This window comes from Takifugu rubripes, chromosome 16 (assembly GCF_901000725.2).
Source record: "Takifugu rubripes chromosome 16, fTakRub1.2, whole genome shotgun sequence".
In the NCBI taxonomy this organism is placed as follows: domain Eukaryota; kingdom Metazoa; phylum Chordata; class Actinopteri; order Tetraodontiformes; family Tetraodontidae; genus Takifugu; species Takifugu rubripes.
Genome location: NC_042300.1, coordinates 10,088,455 through 10,113,909, shown reverse-complemented (window position 1 = coordinate 10,113,909; position 25,455 = coordinate 10,088,455). Strand labels below are relative to the sequence as shown.

The 25,455-nt window shown below is 48.4% G+C and overlaps 1 protein-coding gene across 4 annotated transcripts in view; it reads left to right on the top strand.

Moving 5' to 3' along the window:
- Nucleotides 1-25,455, top strand: part of fut8b (fucosyltransferase 8b (alpha (1,6) fucosyltransferase)) — a 65,064-nt gene that overhangs the window by 24,066 nt on the left and 15,543 nt on the right. For 2 of the 4 annotated variants that reach the window (XM_011612116.2, XM_011612118.2), the window contains 4 exons: nt 15,004-15,657; nt 21,515-21,633; nt 22,559-22,721; nt 25,016-25,130. In XM_011612116.2, the coding sequence (XP_011610418.1) occupies nt 15,455-15,657; nt 21,515-21,633; nt 22,559-22,721; nt 25,016-25,130 (600 nt within the window). In that variant the 5' untranslated portion in view covers nt 15,004-15,454. Of the gene's footprint in view, nt 1-14,692; nt 14,878-15,003; nt 15,658-21,514; nt 21,634-22,558; nt 22,722-25,015; nt 25,131-25,455 lie in introns of those variants that run through there. The other 2 variants (XM_011612117.2, NM_001032734.1) reach the window with 2 other exon arrangements.

The following is a 25,455-nucleotide window of genomic DNA, read 5'->3' as shown; positions in this document are numbered from 1 at the left end:
TACTGGATGTGCAGCTTTTCCAAATGGTGAATTCGTGTTGCTTCCCAGAGGGACACAGGAACCTTTTCTTCCTGGTATAAAAACTCCCCTCAGTCGGCGTCTAGAGTTTGTACATTTGGTGTTTGTGCTGCGGCTGGAGTTGCTCCGACACGTAGAGTCACTGTGGATGAAGTCCGGAGTGGAACAAGACTGACGTGTGAGCGACGGCAATATGAGGGCATTTACTGGAACAAGCGTCTGTGGACGTGACGGAGAGCGTCTGAACATCAGCATCTTTCATTTCAGCTGTTTGTGCGCGATGTTTTCAACCAAAGTGTCTCTTCTGGTGATCCAGTCCAGGCTGGGTTGATTCCAGTAGCTCCTGGATATGTTGTCCACATATGGAATGACGGACGCAGACGCGTGACTCCAGCATGCCCTTTCAGCGTTTGGGGATTTCCTCTGACGGCGGCGCAGCGTCAAGAAGGGTAACGAACTTTAGGAGGCCGAGCGTGGTAACGAGCTCGTTACTCCGCCCTGCTATAGGACTAATTAGCATTTTGCATCCCAACCCATTCAAATCTCGCTCACACGTCAAATCAAGCCGAGCGTACATTTAGATAAATAGTTGCGTAAGTTACAGCACAGGAAGTCGGATTTTCCCTCCCTCCCACACACACACACACACACAATCGCGTTCCGTGTTGGATTGGTGGTATTGAGTTACCATATTAGTGCATCATTTGTAAATATCAGGAGTCCTTCTGGTGTGTAATTATGGAACCAGGAACTGACGATGAAAAAAACCCTTTCGAATCTCATCAGTGTGGTTTCCAGCCTCAAGGTCTTTATCTAGTTTCTGGAGGTGGCAATCCAAGACAGCCTGCATCAGATCGTAGGGTATAGAACCATTTTGTGGGAAGTAGCTGGTGGTCAGTTTACTCCTCGTAAAATGATTATGGAAATATTGCTGCGGTGAAGTAAAAGGCTGTGACGATAATTACTACCATAATGTTGAATCAGTGAATGCAGAGAGGGAAGTAAGTGGAACGACACCGAAGCAAGGACATCCTCACCTAATGGTGGAGTTGAAGCACTTCTCTCCCTCACGCATGTTAATGAGCGCTCAGGTTATAGTTAACGAGTCACTAGCGGAGTTTTAATGGCGGATAGTGTGGCTGTCGCCGAGGGGGGGGGTTTCTTATTACTATAGGATGTCCTGAGTAATTATGCCCGGGTGGAGACATAAACACGCCAGCTGTTTCGCTCGTGATGGTCATGTGATTGTAGCCTTGTGCTAGTTAGCCATCCTGATTTATCACATCTCACAACTTCGCTCTATATTCCATCGTAATGCTGCATCCATTACGAATTTAGATGTTGACTGTGAATAGTGAGTTGTAGCCATGTTGTGCACAGCGCAGGTCTTCTCAGTTGTCTCTTTAATTAAACACGTTACTGTGCTTCATTTGGTAACTTACAATTACATAAATCCGTGCTTAACCTCTAAGAATTCAAGGGTTGGAAAGAGATAATACACCCCCTGTTTTCGGCAAGGTGAGTGTCTAGTTGCTAGGCAACGGCTGGTGCGAATGGCAAAAGAGGCGGGTGTTTTGGTGCATTTGTGGTGAAACAGCCAAGTGGATCAAAATAGAACGTATTGTTAAAACAGAGATTTCCAGATTTTTGAAGTGGCACTTGTGCTTTGGTGCATCGACCCACATGGAGGACAATTTGTGGGCCATTTGAACAGCGGGGCCTGGCATTATTGTTGCCGATTGAATGAGCAATTTTACGAAATTTACAAAATTTTACGACTCACAGTTTATTTTCCACTCATAAATGTTTGCGCGAAACACAAGAGGGTGTCTGATCTTTTCTTACCCCCTCAGTGCTCAGAATAATTTGTCACAGTGACAAACATGCTGACGTTGCATTTTTCCAAACGCGCTCCCTCTTTCCAGGCCCCTTCTTTTTTTTTTTTTGTCAGATTGCAAATGTGGATATTAATGATCGCATTTGCAGACCGAAGTCGGCCCAGTGTGTGTCTTCTATTTTGGCCTGGATCACGTGGCTCCGCCTGCAGCTCCATCTTGAGTGGCACAAGGATGGCGCTAATTTGAGATAATGGGCGACTCGGCAGCCATCATCATGCCTTGTGCGCTCGGGTGCAGCTGAATCACTAAGTGCCTTTCCATGTGCGTCTGAAATGGAAGACACTTCTCACAATCATTCATCCAGCCAGACTTTTCACACCGGTTGACCTTTTAAGTCACAACAACAATCCGTAAAGACGTTCGCTAGCGAGGTAGCAGCCGCAGCGGCATCAACGGCAGAAATGGGCTTGCGTGTCCGTTCTTGATGTACCGTGTGCATCTTCTGCCTCCTGAAAGCCACCGCGAGCATCGCAGTCATGGGCGCGGGGTTCCAAAAGCACCTTGCTGTGGTTCGCTAGGATGCTACCTGTTGCTGCCACACACAGCAGACTGCAAACGACTGGTCCAGGTCGGCAAATTACAAGTAGTCGACGCGCTGTCCAGACAACCGAGCTGTCTGTGTGTCACACACGCACACACGCACACACACACACACACGTTGGTACCGCATAAGAGTTGCTGAACCTGTGCAGCTTTGCTTCAGACCACACAGAGGAAGAGGGAGAGGTTAATCGAAGGCCAAACTAATCGAATCAACTGTCATCAGATTTTATTAAAGCGCTCACTTAACCTTACCCGTGGGGGGGGGAGGGAGGGAGGGGGGTGTCAAGGGAAGCACTTGTGACCAAGCAGCCCAGGTGTAAAGTAACTGAAATGATAATGTAATGCAAAGTGGCTGCTGGCTTTTGTTGAGCGACTTCTTACCTACAGATGGCTGGAGATGAAAATGATCTGAGCAAACTTGCAGATGCTAATCAGACAGTTTCAGGCAGGGACGTCCTCTAGATGCTCTGAATATCTTTACATTTTATATGAACTTTTCTATACGTCTCAACACCATTGTGTTGATGTTTCGCCCAGGGCGTCACTATTAATCCCCACTACAATGGTCCAAACACAAAAGCAAAGGAAACACACTGATCATAACTTAGGCCACATCAAGCATGAAGACGGATAACAAACCACCGGCAGCCCATAGCTCTGCCACCATCCATCGCCCTGGCAACGACGAGCACTCCGCCTCCCTGCTGCTTTGCAGTGGGAACTGACTGATGAAGGAACGCTGATAACAGGTTGCAACATGCACGGGAGTCCGTCTCAGCGGATTCACAAGGCCCTTTACAACTGTAGCGAGTAGCATAATTCCAGCAACCCCACAACTCTCTGGCTCATTACACGGGGGTCAGACAACCTGCTCCTGGGGGGGCGTTGCTGTGTGCAACCTGCCAAAGATCAGCTGCGTGATTTGAGTACATATATGTGGGTCCGTCTGCAAGATGGAGGGGAGCCGCTGTCTTCTGCCTCAGCTCTTATTTTGAATGAACGGCCGCTGCAATAACAGGGTGACATAATATATGCAATTATCTTCGTTGCTGTTTTGTTTTTTCTTAATATTTTAATATTTGGCAATTTTCCACACTGCCGGCTTGTGAGGTTACGCTGAGAGTTCTGCATTTCTAATCAACACGCATTGGTACTTCCTATTATCTCAATTTCATTCTAGGATGATGATACTGTGGGTGGAAGAGGTATAAAAATAGTTTTAAGTTGCTAGGTTGCCGTCGTGCCTTTTACATTGTTGCACATTTAAGATAATCCCCTTTTGGCACCTGTAGCCAAATCCCAACATCACATGTTTATGCTAACAAACAGGCAGAAATCTAATGCATTTCAAGTAGAGAGAAATGAGTCTGCCTATTTATGCAGCTTTTGTTATTTTAAGCAGCAGCACTCGGCCGCATTCTCTTCAGATTAAAATATTCCAGGGAGCGGTAAAAATAACCTATGGAGCCGCAGTGATTATGATAGATTTTACTTTTGATGCCAAATGCATAAGCAGACACATTAAAACTTGTAAAGTGTTATGCAACCCAACGCAATATGGCTGCATAAATCCTCCTGTGCCATTAGAGAGAGAGTGTGTGTGTGTGTGTGTGTGTGTGTGTGTGTGTGTGTGTGTGTGTGTGTGTGTGTGTGTGTGTGTGTGTGTGTGTGCGCGCGCGTGCTTGTGTTACTTTCTTTACTTTTGACAGTGATGGCAAAACGTCTTAATTGCATTTTAATATGGTGACACATAAGGAAAAACCAAGTATTCATCAATCTCAATCCGTCTTTATTTATATGGCGTCTTATACAATCAAAATTATTTCAAGGCGCTTTCCAGAATCCCAGGGCCTGACCCCCAACAATCAACAGTTATTAGTTATCATTATTTCTACATTATATGTCAGCCTTTCTTCTAATTAGTCTGTAGTTGGATGAATGATGCAAAATTCATATTTCACTCTTGTGTTTCTTTGGTTAATATTTAGTGATATGTGACATAAGATGCAGTAATATTACAATCAGTGAGAGCTAAAAATGGAATTATTCTCTGCTTTGAAGCCTCCAAAGAGGTGATGAAATGTAACATCTGGATGCAGATTGTTGCTACCATGCACTTGAATACATTTGTGTTCAGCATGACCCCACTAATTTGAGGATTTGAGAGCATTTAACCAGGCATTAATCAACACATCGCTCCATCTCTGGCTGATTTCGACTGCCAACTCTGGGAAATGCTTCGTCTTCCAAGCTTTTTTGGGCTTTGCAAAAAGTGCAAAGATGTCTTTGTGATGTTCGGCTCCCAAAAATGTCGGCGAGCGCGAATGCCAGAGCTGTGAGTCTCGATCCGCCATGCACGGCGCATGGGCTCCATGAGCGTGCTCCGTGCCGTCCTTGTTACCCTGCGCTGATGGGCCCAGTGGAAATGTGATCCCATCCTAACAGACCCGCACTAACAAGCCCCCCTAAAAAAAACCATGACACACTAGCGCCACTGCATAAAGATAATTCAAAGCAGTGACATGTGACAGATTGTTCATGTAATGCTGTTGTTTTCCCATCATTTCCCAACTAGTTGAAAGGTCCTGTAGCCTAGCATGCGCATATTTTCCCCCAGGAGACAGCAGATAAAGATAAAGGGTCCATCCAGAGCCAGTTACTGCTGCAGCTAACAGAGCTACCTGTTCAGGTTCAGCTCAGTTTCTTTGTTCATTAGGGATGTGTGTGTGTGTGTGTGTGTGTGTGTGTGTGTGTGTGTGGAGGGGGGGGTCTTCTGCAGATGTTCTTTACTCCCTGCTCGTTAGCTGGTGTAGGGAGTCAGGCTAACAGGCTAAGAAGGTGGGAGCCTCTCCCTTTTTGCTTCCCCTCAGTTCACCGGGGGGAAGCAGGCGCCCAAGCAGACATCTCCGGTCTGATAGACTGACAAGAAAAGAAGGGATGATTATAGCAAAGGAAGTTCTACTTCTGCGCCGATCAAACTGGACTGTTACCGATGAAAGTTCAAGCACTCCGGGCGTTTAGTGTTGGATCAATTGTAGCCACGCGGCGTTGAGATCAATCCACACGTTTTACCAAGTGCACCCCCGTGGGAGATCGAAACTTTTTACTTTAGAGTTTTACAATGTGCACTTTAGCCATTAGCATTTTACGCTGTCCCAGTAATAGTTCATCTTTTCATCCGTGAGGGTAAAGAGGAGAGACGGGGACGGCCCATGTGAGAGTGAGCATGTGTCACAAAAAAAAAATCATTTATGCCTCTCATGGAAGAATACAGTGTGACTGGACGGGATCTATGTTATTAACAGAAATCTTTTTGCTGTTGAGGAAGGCTTTGATCGCCTAATTTAAGTTCTGTCACGCTGTGTTGAAAGCCGACGAGGACAGTAAAGAGGAGGACTTTAGGTTGTTTACCCCACGTAGTTGCACCACAGCCTGTTTTCCACTGCCACTGTATGAGCAATGGAAGTCTTTTATCTCTATCATCATTATTTCACCGTGTAACTTCTTAGCCGGGGGGGGGGGGGGCACAGTCTCCATCGCTTCTGTTGGGTTCCGACTGGAATGCAGTCTGAACGCTCACAAACAGCATCCTCCCCCCCCCCCCCCCACCCCATGCTGCCTCCTCCTCCAAGTCCACTACTTTCCCACTCACCTGCTCAGGCCTTTACCTTCTCTGCCCCATCCGTGCCGCTTCCACTATCGTTATCTCGTAGGAAACCCATCCGTCATGCAAACTATTTACCAAGCACCGGCCCGGCTGGTCTGGAGACGTGGGTCCACTTGAATCTATCTGAACCGACCGCAGCGCTGATAGAGCAGTGTGCATTATTCATTGTGTTTGCGATCTAACCTTGGGGTTCTGCTGCGCCCCTCCTACAGCTGCTTATTTTTCCGCGCAGACCTGCGAGGGCATCTCGGTGTGTTGAACTTGGGATCTTCAGCAGGGTCCGCCCGCCTCTGCTCCTCAGCAACCAGCGGCGCGTTGTAGCCGAGGAGCCGTCAGAGGTCGGCAAGGGAGCGGACGTCACACCAAGAGAGTCTGAGCAAGCAAAGAAAAGGGGACCTCTGTTATGAAGAGATGCCATCAATCAGGGGAGTGTCCTTCGTTTGGCATGAGTCGCTCCCGGAGGGAGAAATGCATATTCAGTCTTGAACAATGAGTGTCAGTCAGAGTACTTCCTCCAGACTCATGACAGCTGGTTACACGCCCGAAGAACAGGAGCTGGGGACGGAGGGGGGGTTAGACTTTGACTTTGCATGCAGAACCTGGATAAGCAATAAAAATTCTATTCGGTGAAAGATTAATGGACTTCCATGAGTGTGAATATGAGTGTTTTTCTTGTGCATTGTGGTGACTTTTCGTGGTGATGGTATGGCGCTAGAACCCAGAAGTGTCTGCTACTAGTTGGCACACCGTTTTAAATAGCGACGCACCAAAATCAAAATTCCTGGCTGAAACCGAAACCGAAAATTTAGGCAATCGAAAACCGAGACACAGAAAGACATTGTCACGCCGTTTCAGTGTGTCCCACGGGACTGAAATCTATGCATGGCTGTAGTTTGTCAAGAGGAGCGGTCACACGCCCAACCTGCGGCAGCTCAACACGTTAGCTAACACTACTTTTAGCGCGAGCTAATATCTATGCGGATGTCCAGCTCCATTAAGGGAGAGACAGGTTAATGGAACATGAGGTCAAAGTTAAAAGTCTTTCCCAAGATTTTTGGTGGTCGACTTTTCGGCTTTTCCCTAACACTGGAATTTAAAGTGTTTGTGAATTAATATTGGGAATTCTGAAGTATGTACAGGACCTACAGGGGATCGAAATATTTTTTGCACCAGTATTGCAAAAATAAACAACAGAACTGTTGTTTAAAAAAAAAAGTGTGTGTGTGTGTGTGTGTGTGCTCAGTTCCTGAGTGCTGACGGGGCAACATTGTGCAGGCAGGATGGGGATTGGGGCACCCTGCTGGTTGAAGCTGTCCCTCTGCCTGCTGGTTCCAGCCTGCAGGCTCGTTCCTGATGGCAGCAGACTAAGGAAGTGGTGCGACTGGAGGAGTGGAGGACTTTTCCTTCAGGATGCTCCCGGCAGTGCCTCTGTAAAGCGTTCCCCTGACGGGGGTTGGAACTCCCTCAACTTGTGGAGGAAGTAGAGGTGCCGTCTTGGCGAGTGCCGGCGGTCCAGGAGAGCTCCTGTGGGGCATTTACACTCGGGGATCTGGTGGTGCTGGGGACCCGCTCTCCCGACGTCCACAACAATCTCCTTCATCTTTTCAACGTTCTAGGAGAGAAGGCGTCGCTGCACCAGAAGGCGGGGCGGCTCGCCTCACTGCACCTCCCTCCTGTAATGATGAGATGACATCATCAGAGTGTGACCGGACGGCAGCAGTTGAGACATGTGGCGTTGCAGAAATATGAGCAGCATGGTTCTGACACCTGAAGAGAGGAGAAAGACTCAATTTAATGTTCCTATCCAAGACCTGAACTGGAAACATGAGGGAATTCCTTAAATTCCTGCATGCCACAGGATGAAGAAAGCCAAAGATTCTCTTAAACTGTGCTGGAATTTAAACACCCTCCGTGAAGAGCAGCTGAGTTTGAAAGATGAAGCACGCTGGAATAAAGAGCCCAAAACGGTTCTAAAAGCCACAAGGGAGGGAATGTTTGCACTGCAGCCTGTAATTGTCAGTTCCATTCCATCCAATTGTTTATGGGAGCTCCAGCCAGTGGGGGCTAAATGGAGGCAAAATGTCGGACAAATCGGAGGCGATTCTCATGACGGAGCGCTCGTCTATACACACATCTCTGCTTGAGCCAGTCATTGAAGATCATGCCAATTGTGATCTGGAAAATACCTTTAAAACATGATCACGCGGAGTGGAAGAGGCATTCGAGCGGAAGCGGCCCGAGTGAGCAGACGCAGAGTGCCAGGATGTAGAGCCAGAGTGGAAGAGACAGAGGAGAAGTCGGGCAAGCGTGCTCCCGAAGCAGAAAATGCAAGCTGACGGGGACGAGGAGCCGCGTCAATATGGCTTGTGTTGTGACGCGTGCAGGGGAGAGGGTGAAGACACGAGGCTCCTGGAGCCCGGAGAGAAGGGGGGGGGGGATCACGGTTCAGTCCCACGTTTTCTCAGTAAATTGTCATGAATAGATTAAATCGGCTTTGTCTATTTCAGGCGGGTTCTCGTAGTTGGGATTGAATTTTACGCTGTCAAGAGAAGTAATGAAAACAGGATGAGGAGGTGCTAAAGGAGTTAACGTCCAGCCGGTGCAGCTGTTTAGGGAGGGTCCATTGGAGGACAAATCAACAGCCAGCTCGATTATTAATTGAGGGGGCAGTTGGAAATGCACTCAGGCGGCGCCCGTCACAAGGTTAGCAAGTCGTGTTTCAGCGCACGCCTTCGAATTTTGGAGCACCTGCAAGAAACTCGAGGGTGGAGAGCTGCGGCGGTGCCGTGATGTCTGCGGTGTGGCGGCGAAATGCGAAAAGGGCCGAGATAAAACTTCGAATCCTGTTAAATGGAGGTGACATTTTGAAAATGAGAGAATAGTGCTTTCAGTTCAGGGGCAAAAATGCAATATAATGTGTTTTATTAAGCATGCCGCTGTTCCGCTGGCGTGATTTAAGTGTGTGTGTGTGTGTGTGTGTGTGTGTGTGTGTGTCGGGGGGGGTTAAGGTCACCAAGCAGAGCTGCTGAGGAGGTGAGGCTGTGGAGGGGAGGTGATGTAGCAGGGAGGCATGAATCAGTGGTGGATGTGTGCGCTCCTGCTGTTTATAGAACTCCGCTGTTCGTCAGGGCTCGGCCCCCCCTCAGGGAAAACTGCATCGCTCTCTACGTCTGGGATCGCCTTCTTCCTTTTGATTACCACCTCCTCGCTTCCCCCTCCTCTATTTCTCTGTTTTTGTGTCGGAGTGTTCCTGCTGCCGCTTCATCATTCAAGGAGCGAGCACTCCGACTCGTGTGTGTGTGTGTGTGTGGTGGGGGGGGGGGTTGCCCACAGCGAGTCTATAATGGAAGTTAACTGTTGACCATAAATTGTATCACAGATGATGAGCGAGACAGGGAACGTTGGCGGTGGGAGGGAGACTGTAGCTTATTGTGTTGGAGCCATAAGTTATTGCGCAAGAGACCGCCGTGCGCGGCGTCATCATGGCTCCTGACTTTTATTGGGAGGTTGCGAGTGCGCTTCCAGGCACTTTTTCTTCACTGTCGCTCTCAGAGCGCCGGAGTCCCCTAAATGGTGTTCCGGCTGCTCTCATTCTTCTCTGCTTTTCCCTTTGAACTCCTCTTTCTTCCTCGCTCGTCTATCTCTGGCTGCAGATCCGTCAAATTAAACTGGAGCGTAATCACAACCGCAGCCTGACCAGGACGCCTTTCAAAGGGCCGATGCTAATCGCGGGAAAGTCCATATTTTGCAGATACGGGCACATGGTATTATGCGTCGCCACGCCCCGATGATTCAAATCTCACGGTTCCGAGCGGCGTTCTGCCGTCCCGTCTTCCCTTCACCGATATTCATCCGTTGGATGATTATTCCTCCGTTTTGTTCTCGCATCCAGGACCATTTGAAGTAACTGATTATATGTGCTGCCTTTTTGAGATCACCACACACACACACACACACACACACCTAAACCTCCACTTTCTCCCTGCACCGTCCTCACTAGTCTGGCTCACTCAAGACACCCCAGGCCGTGAAAGGTCAGACATCACTGGGACTCATTATATGGAACATAACCGTAACTGACAGGGTGTGTGCACGTGTGCGTGCGTGGCAGCACACTAGCCCTAGGTAGATGAATAACACCAACCTTGAACTTTTCCCTCCCTCTTTAACACAAATGCTAATTACGGTTGTTTTTAGCGCCATGAGTGAATCCGTCCATCAGTTTATTGATGATTCCTGCTCATCTCGGAAAAATAAACATTATTAAACCTGCTCGCTGCCACTGATTCGCCCACTGACTCTTCCTGCGTGCATTTTGAAGCCGAGGAGAAGGGACCAACTTGTGTCCCGGGAGACGTGGGCAGTTAGCGTAGTTTGCATGGTGTCGGCGTCTCCTGATTGCGGTTCTGGCAGCACAAATGTGAAATTTGGCAGGCTGGTGTTTGTTGATTTACAGCTCGAGGGGGGCTGGCGACTTTCTTTCCCTGCATTCATCACTTATTTCTGCAAAGAATCTACAGAACTGTTACTCTGTTGTAAATCCAGTGTTCTTGGTACACATATTTTATTAATAAAGAAGGTAAAAGAACATTTTCACTCCTAATAAGATGCCTTGTTGTCCCAATTAATGCCAGTGCTGTCATAGCTGCCTCTCACACACACGAACATAACGCGTGTGTTTGTGTAGCGCTGTGTTAGCATCTGCTAGCAGGAGCGCGCGCCCAAGTATCCTCCTGTCAGCAAATTGTCCGTGGCGATAACCTTGGAGGGGAGGCTGAATGCGGCCGTCTCAGATTCCGCATGCCCGGCTGCAGCAGGCTCAGCGTTACCACCGCTCGGACTCTTCCGAGACCTTTGGCCACGTCTGTGCGACTTAATCCCGGCGGAGCGTTTGATGTTCAGAGTGCTGACATCGTCTCTGCGCAGGTAATTGGTGACGGAAGATGACGGAGCAGGATCGATCTCAAAAGAACTGCCGCCTTAAAGACAGCGCGTGTCTAAGCTGTAGCCGCCGCCCCATTAATGAACTGGGTTACACACGCGCTAACCACAACATACATGTGAGCGTCGAAGCCACCGCCACCCACGTGCAACAGAAGCGAGCGTGAGGAGAGAAACAGCGTCGAGCCCTTTCTCATTTCCAGGTGTGGGGAATAGAGAGAACATCACAGGATGTGGGGTGGTTTTTTTCCTTTTCTCCTCCGCATCATCAGTTCCTCGTACTTGTTCTGGAGCCAGTAGATGCGTGAGGTAAACAACAGGTCATGAAATATTTAGAAGGCTGGCATGTGCGAGCAGCTGGGCATATCGAGCCACTTGACTCCCGAGCACCCACTCCCGGGGATGCAGACCCATTAAAAATTCTGGCTGCACCCCGGGAAGTTCTGGGGGTCTCTATGGGTTCTGAGCCGTGGGGGGGGGGGGTAGAAAATCTCATATTCAAACACTCAAATGCAACTAGAATGATTTTGTAGAAGCAGGAAAAATGAACGGAGACGTTTTTATTCCCCCGAAAGTTGCATCTGCTTTTAAATCATACATAAAACATGCGGTGGTAAAAAGCTCCACCTCGAACCCTCGCGTTCGTCAGCGTTTGCCGTCTTGCGTAACTCGGTTACGTCATTGCTGGGAACCTAAGACCAGCTGACAACACGGCAAACGATTCTCCTCTGTGGCTGAATTGGGCACTTATGAGGTGGAAGGAAGCCCAACTTCCTGGTGCTAAAGGTGGATTTGTGTCGCTCAGCAGAGCAAACAAAAAGGTGTTTTTTGCTGCTTGAGTTGGACATTTGTAAACAGGAACTGTAAATTAAATCGACACATTTGGGCCTTATATTCCATTCAGAAATGGCTGATGTGTGTTTCTGCTGTGTTCCTGTATTTAACAGCCGTCTCCAGGAGTTACCTCAGCATGGACATTTAACTCGCCTTCTAATCTGTATTTGCCAATAGGGGGCGCTGTTTGCTGCGTGGGTTAGACTGGTTGGTACGCATGTCCTAAAATGCCACACGTGATTTGTCTTTGGTCCATTTTCTATTCATTTTGTAGTCAAATTACTGAAATGCACTTTGTGCCTCTCTGTTCTTGGAATCAATACAACACCAAAATATTAATCGGCTAAAGTCAGAGAGTTCTTTTAGATGCTCAAACCCAACTTATCAGATCTGACATGGCCAAAAGCTTCCAGTCGGTTCTTGCATTTGCGAGCAGCTTCTGCTCTCACGTCTTTGCTCACCAGGCAACACACACGCTCAGCAGCCGCACCACCGCAGTCTGTTTAATAAGAATCTGAGTTTGGGTTTGGATTTATGGGCATAGAAACCGACTCAACCTCTAAACCAACAGTCAACTCCAAACCGCTCTGTGTGTAGACACACGCTGCTCTCCAGTCGCCTCCACAATGGTTCCATGTACATGGCGTGGGTAACAGGAGCCATCCACAGCAAAGCCTCCGTGCATAATTTAGCACCCCTGCTGAAATTCTGGTGCTCGGCGCTGATGGACGACCTCTGCTGCACAGCCACGCTGAAGATGAACCAGCTCTGTTGACCCCCTCCGGCTCCTGGGTGACAGTTGACCCCTAGAATATCACATGCATCATCCCAGCCCTCACCCACTGAGGCCTGACAGTAAGGTCAAGAGCTCTGTGAGATGAGTGAGATTCTTAATGGGGTGAAAAAGGAACATGGAAGCAGGTGCAGCAGACAGGAAGACCAGAACCTTTCCTGTAATATGTTTCATTTTCAAGAAAGGATCTTATCGAAGGGGGGGGGGGGGGGGGGGGGAATAAAAATATCTAAATATATAGAGAGAAACTCATTTGTGGCAGCTGTCTCATCCGTTCGTCATTTTTAAATATATCAGTTTTAGTCTGCTGAGCACAAACCTCATTATGGCTGTTCAGACAGTAGCGAGGTTTTTGCGGTGGGCTTTTCCCCCTCTAACTCGGGTCCCTGTCATGCATTAGCTGCCGGAGTGTTGTCCCTTCACAGCTCTTACTTTCCATAATAAAACACAGCTCAGCACATCCTTGCACTGTGTGCACAAAGAAGAGGCTCCCTTTAGAGTGCAGGAAAGGCGTGAGGACGGCGCCGATTTGAATAATCCAACACTTTTCAATAGAAAACGGAGAAGAGATTAACCCTCATTGATCTGGTGACATCATCGCCCTCTATAATGTCACACAATTACAGTCGTTTCCCCTCCATGACCGACTGCCCCCCACCACCATGGTAGTGTCCTACCGGTACAGCGTGGGACACAGTCAGGGCGGCGAGCACACACCAGTACTGGTTCATTTATGGCAGGCTTATGTCAGGACGGCACCGGGGGCTTCCCCACCCCCGCACGCATCCATCTCTGCTGCTCGTGGGATCTTTAGGAGTGATGATCCAGGGATTTTATTTTCTTCCTCGTGGTACATCGAGCTCGCCGGATCACGTCGCCTTGACAATGACGCGGTCTGTCGTTGGGGCTGAGGGGGATTGCGTCGGGAACTTTGTGCGAGTCAGAAGGCCCCAGGTGGATCCATTAACTATTAAATGCGGTTTGGGTTTAAACAGAAGCGAATAAAAGAAGTGTGCCGCACCACGTTTTAAAAGATGTGGCACGGAATGTTAAAATAAAATATGTACACAGCTTTTTAGTATGGATGAGAGGGGCTGAGTGCATGTGCGCTTGATCTACAAGCAGGAAGGGCGTGAGAACGGCAACATTCAGGCCCTGCCTGGGTTATACTGCAACATTTGGGGAATCGGTCGCGACCATGCTGATGGACCCTTCTGGGTAGAGACAAACATGTAGGTAATTGAGAACCCAGAGGAAAAAATAACTTTTTAGGGGGTGGGACTAACTGTGTCATGTGGATTATAACATGCACAAACATAAACACAGCTAAGCCCACGCTTACCATACACAATCCGCCGTGCATTTACACATACAAGCTAAATGCTAATCCTCATTGCTAATCTGTGTCATTCGTCATCTCTGGAAGGGAATATAATCCCAAAGATATTCCAGTCGGCAGCATCTTATCTCTCTGTCTGGTTATCTCTCCCGCCCGGAGCATTTCACATTCTCGAGCATTCCTCATCTTTCCATGGATTTCGGTTTGTTTCTGGTAATGTAGTGAAGAAGGGTAACGGGCATAAGGCGTCAGAGGCAAAATGTGTGGTTGTAATATTTAACCTTTGATTTAATGATTAGACCTTCGTAGTTAATGATTATGCAGATAAAACGTACTAGCAATGTATACGAGTCATTGTCACTGTTTGAGCACCTGCTGTATGTATACGTATCACTATTTGAATGTCTGCTATGAGATGTAAAGTCCGGGAAAGTTATCAGAGGGTTAATGGAAAGTACCAGAGTAACCAAGGCGTAGTGACAGGAGATGGGAGGTTGTCTGTTTGAACAAGGAGGTGTCTATTTTAAAAAACCATGTAAGGTACACCTGACTTCTGATAGGTATGGAAATTGGTACTTAACGGTGGAAAATGAGTAAAAATAGCTAACCAAAAGGAGGAGCCCGGGGCGGGGTAGCCCCAGGCTCCGAATAGTATAAAAGATGGGCAATTCTTGTCAGTGTTCAGACTTAGCCCGGGCTACCTCTCATGCATGGTGAATTGTGAATCTTCAATAAACCATCATTGGAACCGTGAACCAGCTGACCCTGACTCATCATTCGACCTTGTTGCGGCAACTCTACATCAACTCATTGGCACTGGCATAGGCATTCAGACTTAAAAAAGGTGTACGTTTATTAAAGCAATTAGACATAGAGTAAAAAAGCCACAACAGTAACGAACGTAACCATCGAGTGGACGTGCAGGAAGCCTCAACTAATTACCATGTCTTTTTGTCCCTCCTCCCCCCAGGACAGGGCTCAAATAGACTTGGGGACGGGAAGGAAACGACGAGACGGCGCGGGACGAGCTGGTCAGCACAGAGAAGGGGGAGAACGCCTCTAATCACACTGCCAAGACGGACTTGAGAGCCATGCCTCAGCCCACTCCCAGAATGGCTGCTTATTGGCTGTAAAGTCAGCGCTGCCTTTTTTTCCACTTTTACACACTCCTGAGCTGCTGAAACAACCTCTCCACACTCCTTTTTTCATTTATAGAATGCAATTGTTACAAAGATGCCAGTGACAAAGCAGCTACTGGGGCAGCTGTGGTGACAGGCTACAAATCGCACGTGTGTGTGTGGGTGTGGGGGTGTGTGTGTGTGTGTGCGCGCACGCACGCACACATCCAGGAGGCAGCCTGAGGGGGTCTGTGGGTCTACAGCCACACCAAAGGGCATTTTACTGGCTTTGGGGGATAAACCATGCGGCCCTGGGCAGGTTCATGGCGCTGGATTACCCTGGTGCTCTTAGCCTGGGGCACACTCCTCTTCTATATCGGAGGTCACCTGGTGAGAGACAGCGAACACCCCGAACGGTCCAGCCGAGAGCTCTCCAAGATCTTGGCCAAGCTGGAGAGGCTGAAGCAGCAGAACGAAGACCTGCGGCGAATGGCTGAATCTCTCAGGTAACGGCCAGCTCCCTCGACCGTCACGCCACCTGATTCTAAACCTGCAGGGAACTCTTTTAATCCTTTCAGCTGAGGCTGAGCTATCAGCTCCACTTTCTCGTGCACCTGCCATCTTGATACTCTGTGTTTTCCAAGATAATGGCCAGGTTCTTAATGAAGTTGGTACTATTCTGCTAAAAAAAGAAGCAATTACCCTTTATTGCAGTAAATGGAAGTGTTTCTGGCTGAGCAACTCTTGAAGATGTATTTTAGAAACGTAATTAAACTCTGATCTTGTTGGTATTTAGTATGCGGTGTTCTAGAGGAATAAAAGTTAAATCTACATCTGCATTTTATAACATAACCGGAGCTGAAAAATGTGGTTGTATGTCCGACCTCTTTTTATTGGACCTGTGCACATTTGGACCTGGATCATTGCCAGTCAAAGTTAATGAAATCTAAGTGCAAATAAACTGAAACCTCTGCTGAAGTTCAGGGCGTCACTTTCATCGTTCCCAATCCTGGCTTGTGTCGCTAATTACTGGGAGACAAACACGTGTCTTTTTTTTTTTCCCTACTTTTCAAACCGTGAAATGTTGTCCGTGATGCTGAAAACAACGGTCCTCCCCGAGGTTAATGCATTTTCACCAGCTCGAATCAGTCAGTGTTTGTAGGAATGCAATCGGCGTCTGAATACGTCGGCCCTTTGAGCCATGTCAAACCCAAATTCTGTCTCCTCTAAAGCCACCCAGTATCTGTGTGGGACAAACAGATGGACGGTCACACGACTCTCCAGATTCGCGTTACTTTGGCAGACAATAAAACATTGTTTGAGCCCATTAGCTGCACAGCGTCATTCACACATCGAGGCTATGTGCAACAGAGAGGCAGACGCTTTTGCTTTTGTCTCTGCGTGGAAACGGTGTTTCCTCACAAGTGAACACAAGCTTGTGTTATTGCTACATCCTCCGGTCTGCAGGCTCGAGGTGGCGAATGTTCGGTTTCCGGTCGTTGCCATCTAAACAGGCAACCCAGGCTTCAAACGTGCTGATTGGCTTTGATGCGGGGCCTCGTCAGCTCCCACCGACATTAAAACGGGTTGCTTCAGACATCTGGTCCCTGATTAAATCCCCTGCTTTCCTAATAATTCAAAATTGGCTCAGTAACAAAGGCTGAATGCTTGACATTAAAAACAAGTACAGCCTTGAGTCCGCCTGTGTCCAGATGGATCCCGGACACGGCGTGCGGTTGTTGATCGTTATTGAATTCAGTGGTGATCTGAGACCGAGGCCTCCGCAGGTGTTTAGCAGGGCGACGAGCAGGCAACTAGCTGGCTGAGGTTAAGCTTTATCAGCTTTCAGCGGAGACAGCGGCCGGGTTGTCCGAAGCCTAATTTTGCCTTTTTGTGGTTTAATAGACCCTGAAGAAAACACCTCCCCCATGACGCAGCGCACGTCTTAACGTTTTGTTAAGAGTGGCGGAAGTGTTAGCGGGCTGCCCATCATCCCTGACAGAGCCTGTCTCGTCTCTGTCCATCTCCTCGTGGTACTCCTCCAGCTCAAGCTCCTCTTTCTCCACCTTATTCAACTACCAAAGTGCTGATCGGTGCGCGGGCGCCGAGCCAGGCCGTCGGCAGGTTGTCACCTGATTTACTGACGATGTAACGGTTCACTAATGCTCTGATCAACTAGCTCAAACAGCCACTAAACACCGGTTTGCCCCTAATACAGGCTTTGGTGGGGGAGAGACATCTAGATGTTGTATGATGGGCAGATTATTCTCTGCAGTCATTTGGGCCTTGGCTAACAATGAAAGTTGCAACTAAAGCGACAACCTTCACGTTAGCGTGCTTGTTTTTTTTACGAGCAGCCTCCTGGATATTTATGCCTTTAACTCCGACATCATTACCCCTTTGCGCTGAGTTGTTGCGCCCAGGAACCCCACTGCATTACAATTGATTTATAATTCCGAGCAGCGTTTAACTTTGTTAGTGCCATTACAGTGCAGCGGCGCTAGATTGATGTGTACCGCATTAATGGGCAGCTTTGTGCATTCATTACATACCTGAAGGGATCTTGTTTACATCGTTCATTCAGTTTACGATGGAGACTGATAGTCATGCTAAAGCAATTTGCATGTGATATGGATTTTTATGATGACAGGGACAGCGCGCCATCCCAGGAGAAAACGGCCTCTGCACACTCGGAATGCACAGCTCACCTTGTTTACCTGGTTTTCCTGTTTTTTGGGGGGTTTTTTGTGCGTTTGTTTGGCATCGTCATGGGTGATTAATCTGCCCGTCACTTTCCAACTGGTGCGACTGGCAGAGATTCAGTTCAGGGATTTGGTGATTGAGGCCACGCCTGCGTGACTTGAGGGACAGTCGGCATTCCAACCAATCACTCGGCAGCATTAATCAAAGGTGAGCGCGGGGTTGGGGCGCCCGTCCCCTTTGGCTCCGCCCTCTGCGCAGCATCCGGTCACCTAGGGCACAAAGCCACGGCCCCCGCAGAGACGCCGCACCCGCCAGCCCGATGGCGTGACATCGAAGGAAGCTAGGGGTGAGAGTGACAGCCGTGCTGAGCGATGAGGACCGGTTCGATCCCGTAGGCGTGCCAGCACAGGGACGCAGGAAGGGAGGGGGTGTTGTTGCAGAGGGAGAGCGTGATGGATGGCTTCAGAAATGTGTGAAAAGTAAAAAGCTGCACGGGGTAACTGGAGAATGAGGACCGAGGTGAGGCCACTGCATCAAAACCCGCCTGCATGTTTCTTACTCTCAGCCCATTTGTTCCTTGGTCTGACATCTCTTAGCCCGGGGGGGGGGGGCTGCCCGTGGCGTGGACGTCACAGTCACGTAGGGAGCTTTAGGGTCTCCGGCTGGTCAGCCAGGGATTAAGCGACGCATTAAAGCAGGCGAAGCAAGAATTTGCCGTTCACAATCACTTAACTGAGTTACTGCGTCTGGAATCAGCACAACTTCCATGACACCCCGGCCTTCATAAAAATAAAGAATGTACAGAGAACAGCTTTGTTCCTTTCATGTCTTCAAAGCTCTTTCAAACCAATTCTCTAAGACACACTGACCCACATATTTGCTTAAAGAATCAATGTTCCTGGCTAACGCGCAGTCAAGAATCCAGCAGCATCATGTGGGAGGCTTTTATCAGCGCCACGCAGGATGTTTTAGGTATCCATGCAATATGAACGCAGCGCCGTCAGCGTGTGAGCTTTTCTTTTGAAGCCCAACACACTTTATTAGATCTGAGGACATTTAGCTTGTGCGCCGCACAGCTACCAGGTCCCCGTCGCCGTAGCTGCCGTTCACAGGGAGGCAGGAGCTGATGGAGGGACAGCTGGGGCGCCGTTTCAGTGAGATGTGGAAAGGATGTTGAACCCCATCACTTTCTGGTTGAGTGCTCGGCTCCCGTGGAGCTCCTCGGCTACGCTTTCATTCAGCCCCGTTATGCCCTGTCTCCCTCCGTTTTCCCTCCTGTATAATTCGATTAAAATGCTGTTAGATACAGCTGCCATGTATCGCCTTTGCTTTAGGTTCTCTGGACAGATGATGGGGGTGTGTACAGTCAATGAGAACTGAGATCTGTGGCCCAGAACTACTTTGACTGGTCAAAAATTAAAAAAACGCTGGCACTTTTGATGACAATGCTCAACGTAAGAACGTACAACAGTGATCAAAGTGGGCGTGTGTTGCCGATCGCCATCAAGGAAGCCACGTCTTCCTAAAAAAGGAAGACTCGCTGCACCCCCGGAGTTTGGGACAGAGCGCACTGATGCTGGCGTTGGCAAAACGTTTTGTGGACGGATGAAAGATTGAACCAATTAGAAAGAACGAGCAGCAGTACGACGCAAAATGGAGGCGCCGAGTCATTGCGAAAACATCCCAATCATAAAGGACGCAGGAGGAAACGTCATCGCTCCTGCTCGGCTGCATCAGCGCCTGCACCGCCGAGGGCGACTTGAATTCCCAAGTGAATCACTTAGATTTGTATTTGCTGCGATGGAGCTCAACAGTTTAGCTGCTGTAAACCTTGGCAGGCCACCTCTGGATCAAGTAGAGATTCATGTTCTTCCTCTCTCGTTGTACCTGAATACCCCAAGGACCTAGACGCCACTTTAGAAATAGTTCGGTATCCGTCAGGGGGCTTAATTAGGCCCACGATTTCACATAAAATCATCATATATAGACTACCCTCCATGCCATAAAGGTATAGGAGAGATTCGCTTTGTCCTTCAATTGGTTACATAATGTAGGAGGACCCTCCCTCCCCAATTGCTCCCTGGTTATTTCCATGGCTTTGAAGCACAATGCTCAGTTAGTGTGCAGTGAAGTGGGAGGCTGTGGCTTCTCAGGAGCCTAGACTGGAGTGAATGGGGAGTGGTGCAGCGAGACAGGCTGTTGCAACTTAAAAAGTCTCATCTTTGTGCCTGCCAGCGACTGATGTTCCTCACTCAGCGAGCAAATTGAGTTAGCATGCCTTGATGACTCATTAACATGGCCTTTGCAGCACTTCACTAATGTCCCTACGCGTTCCAACATTTTCCATTTTTAATAGATTTATGTAGAGGAATTGATGCGGTGTAATGTCACCAGTGCTTTTTAATTATTTTTTTTAATTTCTTGGTAGCCAATTTCAACCTTTGAGCATGTAACAGTTCGCATTTGTGCCTTACTGGAACATAGTTATTATTTCAATAGTCATTCCTAAAGAAAGAGCTGCTGTTTTTTCTCTTTTTTTGGTCATTTTGTCTTCGTAGATCGGCAGATGCATATTTGAACTAGGATGTTGAACCTGTTTAGGACACTATTCAGAAGTTACTTTTTAATTAATACATCTTTTGCATAGTAACACAGTGTAAACAATATTTTGCTGATACAATTTTCTCCAGTATATTTCTCCAGTAATGCTAAAACAATCCCAGGATGGGTGAGAGCTGCCCTGGAACAGGTTGTCGACACCAGAACCTGATATACCCCTAATAACTGAGTAGCACGTCTGCATATACAATACAGGCCAAAGTTTGGACACACCTTCTCATTCAATGCGTTGCCTCTACTGACTGACCTTCATTTCTTAAAGTAATGATGGCTTCTTGTTTCTAGCTGATTGTCCTCCCCATAATAGGGATTCTAACAGTTGTCCAATAGGGCTGTCAGCTGTGTGTGTGTGTGTGTGTGTGTGTGTGTGTGTGGTGTCAGTTGATTTCCTCGAATGCCAAAGTAACAAAACTGAAGGGCTGTTATTTGCAGCGGAAATCCTAATAGTTTTTCTACTTCCATGAGTCTCACCACATGCAGATAGAAATGATGCGCGCCGCCTGGGCTGATTTGATCACCAGTGTGCCTTCAGTTTGGCCGGATGAATCGCGCCCAGTGGAAGTCAAAATTGCATAGTTTAGCCGATGCTAATAGACCCAGTCGTCTAGCTGACGGTGTCATTTATAGCTATTATGCTGCCATCAACAATTATTCACTAATGATATACTGACACAAGTGTAATTGTTTATTACCAGTTTGCCGCAAGGAATCCATGTAACTGCTGCTTGTCATAATCCCACACATTGCATATGTATCTGGTGGAATGTTTGGATGTATTATTTAGAAATAAATGGGCTGATGAGGAAAATTATCTTAAACCAGGAGGCTGTTTTCAGTTGACGCTATCAGATGGCTGCCGGAGTACCGTAATGGCTCAGGAAATGGAAAAGAGAAAATGGGCTAAGGTTAGGGTTAGTATATTTAGATCCCTCATGGGCAGTTTATATTAGTGACCAGTACTAGTGTATGCTAGCAGGGTGTCATGGGGAACTTCTGCTGCGGCTCAAATGATCATTCTTCACATCTTCCTCCCCTCCGCAGGATACCAGAGGGCCAGGCAGACGCTGGATCCTTGGCTGCAGGGAGGCTGCGTTCACTGGAAGACCAGTTATCCAGAGCGAAGCAGAAGATTCACAGCTTCCAGAAACTGACCGGAGATGGTAGGCCCCTGGTGGGGGGGGGTGTTCAACGTTTGCAAGGAGGAATTTGGCACACAGCTTGGAAATTAGAGTTCTTAAAGTCAGCTTTTGTTAGGCTCTGACTGTGGCCCATTTGATGGCGGGCCCACGCTGTCATCAGGGGCCGTTGTGTGTGCGTTCGCCACACTGAGCGACGGTCAGAGGTTCAGGGAAGCTGTCAGGTGAGCGGGCAAATGTGGGAATGAAGCGGAAACTCTGTGAGTGCCCCACTGACAGAACAAGGGGCTGAGAGCAGAGAGAAAATAAAGAAGGACATTTGGGCACGGAGGGCGGTGGCGGGTCAGCCTTAACATGGCGCCGAAGGAGAAGAAAACGCTAAAAATACCCCCGGCTTTTTTCCACTGAGGGAGGGACAGAAGAAAGACAGCATGATAGGACGTTAAGAGGGAAAAAAGCTTTTTCCTCTTCACTATCGCCACCTTCCTTCTCCTGCTCCAGGCTGTCCTTGCCCCCCCACCACCCCCCTCCAGAAAATAGAGCAGGCAGCTGTGTTATCCATGTGGGGTCCTTCCCATTGTTTAGCTCTACTGGCGTATAGAATTCCTTCCTGTTGTTTGAACTGTAGGAGGAAAAAACATGAAAGAGGGCTGCAAGGCAAAAAAACACCAACCAAACAAACTCAGAACACCAAAAAATAATGATCAAGTGCTCCCCAACGAGGTCAAAGCGACACCCAGGGATAAATGGGGGGGGGGGGGGGGGGGGGGGGGGGATTAGTATAACGCTCCAAAAACCCTCTGTGATTCAGGGTGTCTCACAACATCTCATATTTATGTTCTTAGATCACGCCTCAACGGTCACGACAGTTTAGCATGTTTGCGCTGCTTTACAACTGAGGTGTGTGTCGTCTTCTACCCCCCCCCCCCCCCTCCGCTTTGTCCGGTAGGCCCTGGGCCCACTCAGGAGGAGCTGCGAAGGAGGGTGGAGAATGGCGTCAAGGAGTTTTGGTATTTTGTCCGCAGCGAAGTCAAAAAATTGGTGAAAGTGGATCCCAACGAGAGGCAGAAGTACGCCGAGACTCTCCTGGAGGACCTGGGACACCAGGAGAGGTGAGAGTAGAGTAAGAAACAACCCTGCGTGTCAGTGGCACTCTTTTGTCTCAGTCCAGATTAAAGATGTACAAACCTTATCAAGCATCGGCATTTGAAGTTGAGCCATTTGTGTCGGAGTTGAAGTTGAGCTGGTGTTACCGGGGCGACTGGGAACAGAGATCACACCTTCCCCGTCACCTCTGGCAGCTCTTACGCAGCCCAAGAAAGAGGGGGGCCGCTCAACCAAGCACCTCATTGTAATCCTGCTGAAGTGGCTTTTGGGAGCCATTGTCTTCGTCAATGCCGCCTAAGCAGCTTTCCAAACACTCTTTTTGAGTCTCGCACACAGATTCATGGACACATTACACACACACTAGATTTATATCTCGCAAAGATGTCCTGATCTCTTGCTTCAGGGTCCTGGAATCTTACTGGGAAACAGCTGCTCATTGTCCTGTGACAGTGAAGAAATTTAAGGGAAGGAGTGATGACTGCACATTAATAAATAGGTATTATCCACTTATCTCCAACATTGTTCCTCTTACGGCTCTATGGAGCAGCAGCGCTGGTCCTTCCCGTATTTGGAGCGTCCTCTTTACTTCCACAGCCCGTATTGAGTCTGCAACGTAAAGCCAAAACCTTGTAATCACTCTCCCATTGCTGCAGCATCAGTTCTCTCAAAACCCTCTGCTCCGCTGCCAAGCCCAGTGGCTGCATCCACTGCATCCCTCGCTACCCGAGCCAACTGGAAGAGCCTGGGAAGCCTCCAGGCTTCGTTTCTATCCAATATGACAAAGAATTACATAAACACAAAAGCATAAACACTCCTAATGCATATGGACTCCGCTCCCTCCGGCTGTGTGGTGCTTCCTTGTCCGTCTGCCAAATCCCCCAGAGCTCGTCTGTTAAATCTTTCTGGTTGAATAATGGCGCCGGCCAGGTTTGGTGTTCCTCCTCGCAGGAGGATCGGGGATGCAGTCGCTTCCTCGTGCACTGCTGTAAGAGAATTTGACATCTCTTCACCCACTGTGGTTCAAAGCAGGACAATGAGAATCTATGTTGCCTCAGTCGGAAATAAAAGCCGCGTTCACCCTGCTGCGCACTCTAAATCAGACGGGGTGCGCAGGCGTGTGCGTGTGCCACGCCGAATATGTGTGCATGAGAAGTCTCTGTCACACAGGATCTGACTGATTTGGGTCAAAGAAGTGAGTAATAAATTAAGCTTGCGTGCCGATGTGTCTGCATCTGCCTGGAGCTGCAGATATCAGAGCTCTTGGGCATGTTTTAAGTGGATGCTCATGATCTGGCGGCGTGTGACGCGGACACAAATTCTCCGTCAGAGGCTTGCAGATGGCAGACTTAATTCGAATCAGAGCTACACAAGCAGAAAGGTGATGTTTTTGTCAGTCACACTGACAGAAATGACGGGGTTTTATGTACGTATTCTGAGAGCATATCGAGTGTCCTTACAGCATAACAGGGAACGCCGTCATATTCTCCCCAGTGCTGGATTCCTTTCCATTCACTGCTGTGCAGGGTTGACTTCAGCATCGTATCTTCAGGAATGTGTTTGCTCTATACATGAATCAGGCAGGTCACATGCAGAAAGCTGTTGTGGAATGTTGTTCCTTGACACTTCTCCAGTCCCGACCAAAATGGCGATCTCTAACCCATCACTACACTTGCAAACATAGTCGGGTTGAAAAGATGCTGACTGCTGGGTGGAAATAACACCATAGTTGGTAAATAAAAGCCTGTTTACAGAGACCTTTCACCCACAGTACAGCAGGCATGCTGCGCCTAACAGAGTGAAACCCATTAGCAAATGTGTGTGGCTGACAAATAATTTGAGATTTTACTGGCTTTTATTGAATTTTATTGCAGCATTTAAGATGTGGGAACTCTAATATGGGAGTAAATCACAAGTCAAATGCAGATGTTCAGTCAGATTAGCGTCATTAGTCTGTAAAATGTGTTTTGACAGTTAAAAGAAAACCCAAAACAACGCAGCGAATTAAAAGTGACTTGGTGCAAATTTATTCAGGATGTCGTCAAACCCCAAATTGAGTTTATACATTATTTAAAACCCTTCTCTTTAATTCACAAGCTTTGCTGCAAAGCTTTTGAACTAACACTTTTATCTCAGAGGTTTAAGTAAAGGTCGGAGCTTAATCGCATCTTTACAACACAATTTGGCTTAAATGTCTCTGTCCGTCCCACGCGGACACCCGTCGTGCACATCCTCTTCTCGTGGCGTTGTGTCAAACATCCGGGTGTGTTGAAGGCATCGTGTGTGACGTCTTTGTCCGCAGGTCCATCATGACAGACCTCTACTACCTCAGCCAGGCGGACGGCGTGGGCGAGTGGCGAATGAAGGAGGCGAAAGATCTCTCGGATCTGGTCCAAAACAGAATCACCTACCTGCAGGTATCTACAGGCCTTCCTGCTGCTCGGCCAGCTGTCCGTGCGCCGCCTCTCCCCTCACGCGCCCCCACCTTCCCCCTCGCACGTGCCGCCACCTATTTTCGGGTGTCATTCACACTCGCTCGCCTCATTTGCGCCCTCCATAGCTGTCAGCGTCAGTTTCCTCCCGGAGCAGGTGGAAGCTTTGATAGCAGACTGGTCCAACAGTCGGATTTGACAAGCAGGAATCAGCGCTTCAGTGCGTGCGGCAAAACACACGGACACGCTCGGCGTGCGCCAAGACAGCCAGACGGACGGAGATGCCCGGAGAGGCAAGCGGCCGTGGCCA